General features: G+C 29.9%; 1 protein-coding gene across 2 annotated transcripts; it reads left to right on the top strand.

Annotated features, from left to right (window-relative positions):
- The first annotated feature begins 1,957 nt into the window (after window positions 1-1,957).
- LOC108551063 (protein FAM117B) lies at window positions 1,958-7,687 on the top strand. Of its 2 annotated transcripts, XM_017905073.1 has the most exons (9): window positions 1,958-3,039; window positions 4,095-4,255; window positions 4,423-4,520; window positions 4,696-4,835; window positions 4,922-5,088; window positions 5,217-5,346; window positions 5,724-5,804; window positions 6,832-6,967; window positions 7,217-7,687. In XM_017905073.1, exons 1-9 carry the CDS (start codon window positions 2,799-2,801, stop codon window positions 7,395-7,397), a joined length of 1,335 nt encoding a protein of 444 aa, XP_017760562.1. In that variant the 5' UTR covers window positions 1,958-2,798; the 3' UTR covers window positions 7,398-7,687. The 2 variants fall into 2 exon arrangements, with proteins under 2 accessions (XP_017760562.1, XP_017760570.1); XM_017905081.1 differs by lacking the exon at window positions 5,724-5,804.
- Window positions 7,688-11,681: the final 3,994 nt, after the last annotated feature.

Genomic DNA, 11,681 nt, shown 5'->3' with positions numbered 1-11,681 from the left:
TATATAATTATATATTTATTTTATTTATGTGCAAATTATTGCTATTACTACTACTGTTAGTAATAATTTTCACATATATAAAGGGTGTCACTTTCGTGATATTATATTTTCAATATATAATTTATGCATAAATTTCTTTACTATATCACAGCATAATTCTCTTATTTATAAATATACAGTGTGAAAAAAATTTAAACAATATGTCAAACTTTTAACTTTTAACAAATTTATAGTAAAAATGATTAAAGTGATAAAAAAGATCACAAACAAATGATTTTAGGGCTGATTAAACAAACTATACTTATTATAATTCTTAAAGCTTAAAATTTGTTCTTATTTCAATATGTACATCTTCTCTATCATGTTAAGATTTCTCAGCTTTGTTTTTTATTAAGGTTAATGATTAATAGAAATAGCTTAAGAAGGACTGATGTACGAATTAACACACATGTCAATATTGTGTTCAGTTGTTTCTAATAGTTGTAGAAACAAATTATTATAATTAACAAAAATAACATTGTTATATCAACAAAATGTTTATATTGTGTATAATATTTTATTATTTTATGTCATACTTTGATCATTACACTTATGTTCTCCGTTATTATTTCGTATTATTATTTCGTATATTATTTCGTAATGCTGTTTTCATTAATAATACTTTGAAATACTGTTTAAAAAATTTTGAACAATTGGTGCATGCATATAATGTACAAAATATTCATTCTTTTGTTATTATTTAAATATATGCTAATTGTCTTTTTTCATAATTGGAATTAACATATTACTGTAACAGAAAAATTCTTTATGAATTATAAAATGTAATAATTTCAAATAATTATTTTTGGAATTGATATACAGCATTCCTTGTAAACTATTTTGCAAAGTGATTCAGCTTATTTACAAAAATTTTATGCATATGCATATGCATACATATAATTATACATGTATGTATATACATATATAAAAGTATAATTACATATACATACATTATGTCATTAGCCTTTAGTGAGGAGCATGGCAGTGCCTTTATTAAACAAATTTCCATGCAAATACATATTATAATATAAATTTTTAACATTAATTTTAATATTTTTAGGCTGACAACATATGACAAGTGACTTAAAGCCTAATAATTTAAGTTGAATCATATTTCAATATATTTACATATTAAAATGAACTTAATAGCTTTTTACGTTACACATTATTATTTTATACCTTTTTTTTTTTGTTTTATCAGAAAAATATAAATAATATATAAATTAATGCCTGTAAGATTTACTTAGCTTAATTTTTATAATTTCAGTTAAAACAATATGAAAAAGTCCTATGTCTGATCAAAACATTTTAAATATTTACTTTCTATTCATAAATTTACTAACATGCTGAATGTTTTGACTGAGGTTTCCATACTTTGAATCTGATATTATTTAATCTAGTCATATGTTATCAATAATAGCACTTTAAAAATGATGTAATGAAACTACATAGTATAATGTATAATATATTGTAAATAAATATACGAGCTTAATTCATAAAAATAAATTTTTTTACCCCTAATTATTAAAAATGGAGAATTGTTTTTACAAATTCTTCATTTAATTAATATTTCCAATAAATGGTATAGAATCTTTTTTTCTTTTTTAATTTGCCGATTTAATAGGGAAGATACGTTAAAAGTAATCGATATAGGAATTATATAGTCGGAAAGGTTCTAAAAATTTGGTATTATTAATAACATCGCAATCGAGCTCGCGCGTAAATATCGGTTCGATAGTAACGAATTCAAGCGATTATCTCGAGATTTCTTCTAGCGAGAGTATCGAATGAATGTAGCGTACACGCGCCGTAGCTGAAAAACGTAAGCTCGGATACTACGCCTGTGCTAGTACGTGCTCCGTACACGAAAGTTATTCACACACGCTATTCATTGGCTTGTGCTCCTCCATTACGTACATAACGTGAAACGTAAGACGCTACATACTGGTCTATACGTGCGTCGTGCAGGTGTATATAAGCAGAGTTGCGCACGTCGTACACGAACATCAAAACATCTTTTCGATTCAGACGTGATTTTGTGCTAAATAACGAGTTTAAAACGATTCGTATAGCTTTCGACGTAGATTAGTGACTAATCGATGTTAGTAAGAAAATAGGTAATCCGCGGGCATCGAGAACAACCGCTAAATAAGATTTTTGACGAGACATCAAAGCAATCGAGAAAGGGCGAATTTGAGTGCCACTGCACAAGCGCGAAGAAGAGAGAGAGAATCAAAGAACGAGAGAGTGAGAAAGCGATAGGACGCTAGTACGGTGCTACGGTGGTAGTGAATGGAACGCGGCCCCCACGGGTGAGCGTAGTACAACGCTCCACGGGCTAGCGTTGCACCAATGACCAGCCGGGACGGGCGATCACGTGACGTGCGTGCCGAAGCAGCAGCAGAACATTGCAAATGACAAGACGCGTAGGGCATTGTCGTCGCGCCGCCGCTACCACCGTTCCCGTCGTAGTTGCTGGTGAATTCGTCGCGCCATCGTCGTCGTTGCTACCACTATCGTTGATGAGATCTCGCCCGCCACCGAGAAGGCGAGCATTATAAACGATTCTGAAATCTGTCCTCGCTCCTGTCGGCACCACCGCTGCTGTCGCCGCGTGTGCGCGACAAAGTCGCGGGTGCTCGGAGGCCTCGTGCCCTGAACGGTGCCCGCGGCGCCCCGTCCTTAGTACAACATACTTGGAACAGTGTACCAAACGCACCAGCATCGACGGCCTGAGTGCCACCTGCCTATATGACAAAATGTCGGGATCACAGCGAATGCGAAAGTCCTCGCCATGCTCGACGTCGAAGCAAGGCCCAATGCGCGCGACTCTACCCGTAAGCTCGCTGCTACGACAAGGCCGGCAAGGCAGCAGTCTCAGGAAGAGCAATAGCAACAGTCCCACCGTATCGCCAACAAATGCGAGTGCGTGGCGGGCCCGCATCTCGCCGGAGACCTCTTCCTCGGGACAACGAAGCCCCGGTTCCCTCTCTTACAAAGGTATTTACGCTCACTGCTCTACATGTTCACGTACTTACTATACACTGTTATCTTGCGCTACACTTTGTTGTGTCTGTCATTTTATGTTTTCCATATCCTCCGACTGAATCCCCAATTATGGACTACTTTTCATCCTTGCTTCCTTTTTTCAGTGTCAGAACACAACCAATTATAAATGTTTATTGTGTCATTATAAAATTTGCATAAATTTTTAATCACTCGTATATTTGCAAATGCATTGTTGATTTTTGTAGTTTGCAAGCGTTTTGGATGTTGTTTTTCGAAGATTCGATATAATTCGTTTGTGTCAGTTATGTGTCATGTACAACTGATTGTAAATATTATAGTTGTGGCAGACATCAAATAACAGAGGTGTTATGTATACTTTAAATTTTGTGATATATGTTTTCTTAAATCATTTGCGTTTTATATCTTACAAACTTATTAATATAACAAAGGATACTAAATTTTACATTAATTTACAGTTTTAAAACAATGCAATATTTGTAAATGTGAATTATGCATTATGGTTTTAATTGTATCTAATGACTAATGATATATGTCAATGCATTGAACAATGATGAATGTTTGTGTGTATGTGTGTGTGTGTGTATGTGTATATATATATATATATAATATGCACGCACATTCTATATATATATATATATATACACTACATTAAGTTATATCTACAATATAGTTATTAATATATAACGCTTGAGCTGCAAACTAATCTCTTTTCATTTCTTTCCATCATAGACTTATAACTGCTTACATTGGTCAACTCGGTAACCGAATATATTCCTTTAGATCGGTTCCACAATAAACAGTTAAAACATTACTTCTTCCTTTGTCCTATTATTCAATTTTTATTTCAATTTCGCTTTTATTTTTGTTCATTTTATCCAGTAACCGAATACATTTTGGATAGTCCGGTTCTGGTTCACATTTACACAACAATCATGTATTTTTTACTTGATTTTCTTTAACCATGATATGTTTTATAAAAGATAATTTTTATCAAAATTTATCAAGAATTTTTGTTATATATATAGCAAAATCAAAAACATTAAGTGGAAGATGCAGTGAAAGTTTAAGTGGAAACCAAAATATTCGAAGGACAGCATCATTAGATACAATCTACTTGAAAGGACAATGGCCTCGTGATTCATATTACATTCATTCCAGTCTTCTCTTGGTTGATAAATCTACACAGGTAAATTTTATTTTTAATACCAGTATTTTTCTAGCTCTTTAAGTCTTTTAGTTTTATGCAAATTTAATTATATTTGCATAATAATGTTTCCTATTATGCAATATAGTAATGTTTTGTGTTCCTCATATCAGTGTAATATAGAAATCAATGAAGTTATTTTTTTATAGACAGAAGAATGGTCCAATGAACCAAGAAAATTACACACTCGTCATCCTACAGAACAAACTACCACTGATGAAAAATTGGAAAAGTATTTCAGGCATCGGTATGTAGAAATCATTAAAATTGCTTTATTTGTATATTAAATAGTAGTTAAAAATTATACATGATAATAAAAATGACAAATTTTGTTTTAATATGTAGTACATGATATTATTTTTGTATAACGTATTACTATATTGTTTATCTAGTTTTTGTAATAAAAACAATGTATTATGTAGGTTGCAACGTACAAATAAGGAAGGCACCAGTAGTAGAGAACGAACAGCAGTATTTGGACTTATAATGCCAGGTGGACCACCACCAGCTTTTCCTGCAGACCACACAGTTTTACCCAGTATTGCTTCACAAACGTTTATACGTAAGTTCATTTAGGGATAGGTACTCACATAACAAATCTTTTTGTTTCTAGAATTGATTGACATGTTAGTTTTATTATTGTACCAGACAATCAATTTGGTTTGAGTACAAAGGCAAGTCCTATGAATATCCCTGTGAAACCAATGAGGCCTCCAATGCGTTCTTCTATTGAAGGACTAAATCAAGAAATTGAAGGATTGGTTCTCAAATCTACAACTAATCCTAGTGATCCTGATCATCCAGTGGAAGACAAAGTATGTACTTTTTTATATCTATAATTATATAATCTGGTTTATCCATTCGAAGTATTACAATAATCTTAAAGTTAAATTCAAAACTATTAAAAATTAATTTTAATTTAATCGTTTAATTACCCCTGTAGTATGCACGATATCGTGAACAAATTACACCGGAAGGTCATCGTGCACCACTAGCAGACCTACTGAGGGCTACTCGCAGTGTGAACACACAAACACCAGCTACTGACCTTCCCTCCAGTTCTTATTCTTCAGGTAAGTTTATGTTTTGTCTCATATTACTTAATAGTGTTTAGATATATGAAGTAGCTGTCAATGTTTTTAGAAAATATTTGAATTTTATAAGTTTTATGTTGAAAATTATGAAAACCTAATCCAAATATTAACTTTAACACCACCAGATTAATAATTATGTGCGATGTTTGTTATTAGTACTTATAATACTAGTAGCTTTTTTTGTAATTTAGGAAATATGAAAAATGTTACGTTTTTGTTTTTTTCTTTTTTTTTTTTTTTTTTTTTTTTTTTTTTTTATAATGAGAGTATATACATATATGTATGTGTGAAGTATTTCTGGTTACTGGTAACACTATAAATAACAGACTAACTATGGTGTGTGCCTGTTGAGACAGGCCCTCCATCTAGGAATTCTGAGTCTCCGCTGATTCCTGGTCTTATGGATGCGTCCCGTCCGCCTAGCGATCTCTTACAAGGTTGGCGCATATTTGCGGAAACATTCTTTTTATTTTTCATGAAATCCCTTTTCATCAAATATGTTTGTTCTTTTTTCTATTTTTTTTTTCTTTTTGAATGCCATTGTCCAGATAGTTAATGGGATTTTATATGCTATAAATTCTTTTACTGTTTCGTAAATATGTATACATATACATATATATGTACACGCATATATCTTAAGTCTGAACTATGTGCATGATTTTTTTTGTCTTTTTATCTTTTTAATATGAAATTGTACACATTTTATAGGGTATCACAATCATTTAATGTTAATATTATAACTGAAGCTATTTTTTTTATTTTACATAATTAATTATTAATGTTTTGTACTGACCAAAAATTTGATGTGTTTTCATGGAATAATAATGCCAAGTTGAATGTTCACAATACATTATGACATTACATGGTAAACAAATTTGTTTTTCATAAGCTAAGATATATTTACTATATTCTTTACTATTGCATTAACGCTTGCATGCAATACTTTATGTTTTATATAAGTATTTCACATTATATATATTTTAACTTATATTTTTTAATTATTTCTGTTTGAATTATTACTAAATAAGGAATTAGCAATGTAGTATTTATTTAAATGTTATGATATAATTTTAATTATGTAATTGCATGATAACGAATTACAAAATTTTTAATAATTGTTAGATTAAAATATTTATTTTATAGTAATTTTATCTAATCTATAATTTTGATGTAAAGAATATTAATTTTTAATATTACATAGAAGTATCACATGAAATACATATATAACTTTCAAATTTATCAACAAATTATTAATAAATTGGAATGGAATTTTGGTGTACAAAGCTCTTACATCCATATTAATTTTTGTTTTTTATATGAATGAAATCATAAGTATATGAATTATATAATTTAAGTTATTAAGAGCATGGATTAAAAATATTTGCTTTTCAATTGACATATCCAATGTGTTTACTCATTATCTTTATATGGTTATTAATTTTGATGTTCTAATTTATCTTAAAGGTGGAAGTCGTGGTTCAACCCCAGAACAAGATAGAGAAGGACGTCTTGGCACCTCACCTCACATTAATAGGTTCCTTGCAAGAGAACCACCTGATGGCTGTGAGAAAGTCAATCTCAAATTTGTAGAGGATGCCAGGTAATTCTTGATGCATGATTTTTTTTGAATTAGGATAATCTTTAAGCAACTTAATGTGGTAATAATTCAGATACAGATTTTATCAGCTATGCATCTTACGTTAAACTGCAACAAACTCTTACACAATGTTCATACTATTTAGGAAAAATAATTGAAATTCTCCTAAGTTGAAGTTCACTTAATTAAAGCTGTTTATTTGGGGATATTAATATTTTAGTATTATTGAAACAATTATATTTGTATGTATAGGCGACCCATGATAGACTTGAGCAAACTAGACTATTGCCCAAAGCCGTGTGTAGCATTCCAGTTAAAACCTAGCTTGGGATCAGCGTTCCTGCCATTACAACAGCCAGCCAGTCCAACGATGGTTGCCAGTGCATCACCCTCTTCGCATACAACACCAACTACACCTCCTCCAAATCCATAGTCCTGCCCTTTACCTTACAAAATAATGTTCACAAACCCAATTGGTATATATATATTTTTTTTTAATGACCTCATGGGTAGAAAGTGGTTTACTTTGATATGAAAGCATATACCAACAAAGAAAAGTTACCGAAAAAGCAGCCTGTTTCCAGTGCGACCCAACGTTCGGGCATCGTGAATGTGTAATTAAAAAGTTATAATTGCATTGATACAGAATATTGAAAGCATCTGAGCTCCGTTAATGTTTCAAACAATAATAAATACGAGGAACAATAATTTGTGATAACTAAAAAAAACGACATTTAGGAATGAACATTGTGTTCTACAGGGAGAAAGACTAATAAAAATTGTGTATTCTAAATTTAGTGCTAAAATGTGCTAAACAACTTTAGTTTTGTATACAGGGATAAATATTCAAAATGTCAAAGAGTATTAAATTTGATTGTTGGAAAAAACAAAATTATACGGATACAAAATGGGGACATGTGCCTGGATATGTACATCGGTACCCCTTTATAAATTTTTCATTAGATCTTTATTACTTAAATGATTCGATTGCATAGTGGAACAAAACACTTGTTAGAATTTTGTATCGTTTTGTATTATTACTTATATGCTGAAAATATTGAAATTATTATTATTATTATACGAGGAGCTCGAAAATAGTGTATCCCTATGGTACATTATTTTTTAGAATTATATTCACTTAGAATTATTCACGTACATTCTTTACTCCTTTTTTTTTAAGGTCGCGTATGTAAGATAAAGGCGTAAATTAATTGTCATGATAGTTTATTTTGTATTACGTGTACAAATGTGCACTTTTGCATAGCTTCTTTTTATAGTAATGTCTTAGGCGATAAGTTTTTATTTTGAAAATAAAACAAGCACTTTGTTCAATTATAGTGTTCAGTGTCATAAAGCAACTTATGGAAGTTAATTGCAAGAGTATATTCTATTGTTTAATAATTATATTACCATAGGGTTACAAAATTTTTGATTTAATTTGTGTTATGTTAGTTTACTATCTGAATATGTACAACCAATACAGCATGCAATGACAGGTTGACGGATGTATGATAGAATGAACCTAATGATATAAAGTGGAAATGTAATGAGTAAAAATATGACGAGTGGTAAAATTAAACATTGATTGAAGTAAAAAATGATATGTGCTTTAGCCAGTGTGGTATCAGATGTGCATACAAATGGCTCCCTAACTTGGCACAGTATGGGTGTGCGTGTAGGGTTTTGTATAAACGTAGATCATAGCGAAAAAATGTATTATCTACGTTCTATACAAATAACAGTATGCATGTGTTGTAATATCAGAATCCTGATTAAGCCATCCATGAATAATAATGGAACTTATCATATTATCGAAATATTGTATAAATACTATAAGTATTTGAAATATTTTGAAATTGTGTTATTTAAATTTATGGTAGTATCTGTATATTTTTAATATGTTAATAATTAAAAACTGTTTTTTTTTTTATTAAATATTTTTGCAATAAGAATAATCAAAGAAATATCAAATATTGTCAAAAATATCTTTGTATAAATAAACCAATTACTCTATATAAAAAACCAAGAGTTATTCGTGTGATGGCTTAACTTCTTATTTAGTATATGCAGACATAGCCACTCAAGAAGTTCAATTTATTTTTTGCTTTCTAATACAGAACATTTTGCAAACGATTTTATAGTTATGGTCTGAGGAATAAGGATCTTAATAAAATATAAGATCGAGAGCAGGGAAGAACAGTTTTTTAAATACAATAGTAATATACTTTCTAATATGATATTGTATCTAGCTACAACAGTGAAAAATGTTAACACATAAAGTACCTGGCACACTGGTCTATGCTCTCTTTTATCCAGCTCACTAGAAAGTTCATGCCTTAGAATGCGTGGCAAAGTGTGCTAAATAGACAGGAAGGTTAATGAGAGAGTCAGGATATATACAAAATGCACTGGCTAGTTAACAAGTATACAATACAAAACTAATCTGCTATTTACTAGCTTAAGAAGATTTTCTTTTATTTATTTTCGCTATGGACCTAAATGACATCTATCCCATTGCTGTAAGAATACATGAATGTGAACGTCAAGTTTGCAGGCGCTCTAAAAAAAAAAAGAAAAAAGAAAAGAAAAATTTATCGACCGCGTATTTCATCTGTTGGCGTATTTTCACTTAAACTGGAGGAGAAGAAAAAATGTTTTAACGTAACACATTGTATTAATCATAGTGAATAAAAAGTTTCATACTTTTAATAATAAGCAGAAAATGAAATTACTTTAGGGAAAAGCTAGCCTTATTATTTTTGACTACACTCATGAGGCTCCACTTTTTAACCTTCATGTACTTGCATAATGTGTTATCATTATTGTTAGCTTTTGTTGTCAATTTCATAAACAGAGGAATGTGTGTAAAGACTGCTAAACTAAAGATTACTTGTTATTTGGATATACCTAAATTTAAAGTTAAATAAAATTAGGCTCAAATTTCTCCGGTTACCTATGAAACAATATAGGTACTCTTTAATTCGTTAACTAAACGATCCTTATGTGACTACTGTTCGGTACATTCTCTTTACATATCTAAATCTGAGCAGGCTTCAGAATGGCAAAATGATTATGTCAATTACGAATTTATTTATCCCTAGGACTGTCCAGACGTATCGTTGTAGTATCTCGCACAATGACAAAAGTGAACACAAAGATTTTTAAACGTAATGGTTGTAATTTGTAAGATGCTCAGAATCGTGCAAATTTTTTATCGCGTAATACTTGTGGAGAGGTACTTCGAAAATTTTATAAATTTAGTAAAGTTAATCGCAGCTTTTATCCATTGTTCTTTAATAAATACGTAAAATATTATTTATCGTTTTTTATTCTAAGCAGAAGAATGCAAAACCTTCTTTATGTAATGTTTTTTTCGTAATAGTATATTTTCGTATGTATAAATTTATAGTTGTTTATGAGATTATATTTAGTTGTTATAAATTTTATATTTTAAAAATTAAATTATTTTACATTTTGAAGTGTATAATTTTGTATATTGTAAAGACTTGTTATAAATATTTTTTTCTTTTTTGCACTTCAGTTACATAATGTAACATTCTTTTTCAAGTAAATGAATTTTTATGTATAAAGAGTATCTTACAATGCAAAGTCATGAACACCCTACTAGTAATTCATAACGGTACATCGAAAATCAATAATTTATACATAAGGATCTATCCACCTTCTAGTCTGTCCTAGGGCTAAATCAAAATTAGTCAGCGAAGAGAGCTAGTGAATGTAAATAATAATTTAAAGCCGTTTACGATGAAATCTTTGTACGGAACGTAGTGACTAAGGCCAACGAATTCTGTACTTTTCGTGCGTCTCGCGAAAGTTCGTTGAACGAAAAAAAACTTGTGGATCAATGCGAACTTTAAAAAAATATGTGTATAAAAGAAATTACCATAATACGAGCTGTCCATAGTCAACAGAGATTAGACTCCTTTTCCAAACGGCACAATGCAATTGTCAAAATCATAGTAAATATTGATTCTTTTTATATTAATTTCAAATTCTTTTCATTATTGTATTTCGAAATTTTCAGATTTATTGGCATTATTTAAAATTTTATACATTTGAATATCTTTTCTCGCTTTCTTTGTCCATGTAATAACATTTTGATTTTATTATTGTTTCCTTTTTTCTCTTTGAAATTTGGTTTCAAATTTATCTGGACAATATAACGTCTAATTTAAACAATGGATAGTTACACGCATCTCTGTGAATCGTAAATTAAGAAATTAATACAATTTAATGAGTATCGTTAATCATTTTTCAAGTAAGTACCGCGTATCAGTATTGTAAAGTATGTTAATTTCTCGTAATCGAGATTTCTTTTTTTTTTAATCTTGATGAACTTTCATGAAACGTTATATGTATAAATGAACTTATATTTTCTACAGAATAAAATACTCTTTAAGTGATAAGTTATACATTGTATTTTCCGTGCATTATCAAGTTTCAAAATATAAAAGCAAATTAAAATATAAGATTTAGTGCATAAAAAAATATATTATTGCCTTATTTTTGAGTATTTTATCATTATAATGCATTATTTATATTTGATATTCAAAGTTTTAATGATTCATATGTTTACAAATATTTTAATTGCTTTCAATCGTAATCTTTGTTTTTTTTTTTTAAATATTTCTGTTAAAGAATTGTATTTGTCCATTAAATTTTAAGTATCGAATTATATTCTTATCGGAACGTTAAG

The sequence above is a fragment of the Eufriesea mexicana genome, unplaced genomic scaffold, assembly GCF_001483705.2.
Source record: "Eufriesea mexicana isolate 0111107269 unplaced genomic scaffold, ASM148370v2 scaffold4744748392, whole genome shotgun sequence".
Taxonomy (NCBI): Eukaryota; Metazoa; Arthropoda; class Insecta; order Hymenoptera; family Apidae; genus Eufriesea; species Eufriesea mexicana.
This window is presented reverse-complemented; position numbering and strand designations above follow the sequence as displayed.

What these genes read in the sequence shown, in the direction of transcription:
- LOC108551063 (XM_017905073.1), top strand. Translation starts at nt 2,799, where the DNA reads ATGTCGGGATCACAGCGAATGCGAAAGTCCTCGCCATGCTCGACGTCG. An exon ending in CGGTTCCCTCTCTTACAAAG is followed by an intron (nt 3,040 to 4,094) that starts GTATTTACGCTC and finishes TTATATATATAG; the next exon opens with CAAAATCAAAAACATTAAGT. An exon ending in AAATTTGTAGAGGATGCCAG is followed by an intron (nt 6,968 to 7,216) that starts GTAATTCTTGAT and finishes TTGTATGTATAG; the next exon opens with GCGACCCATGATAGACTTGA.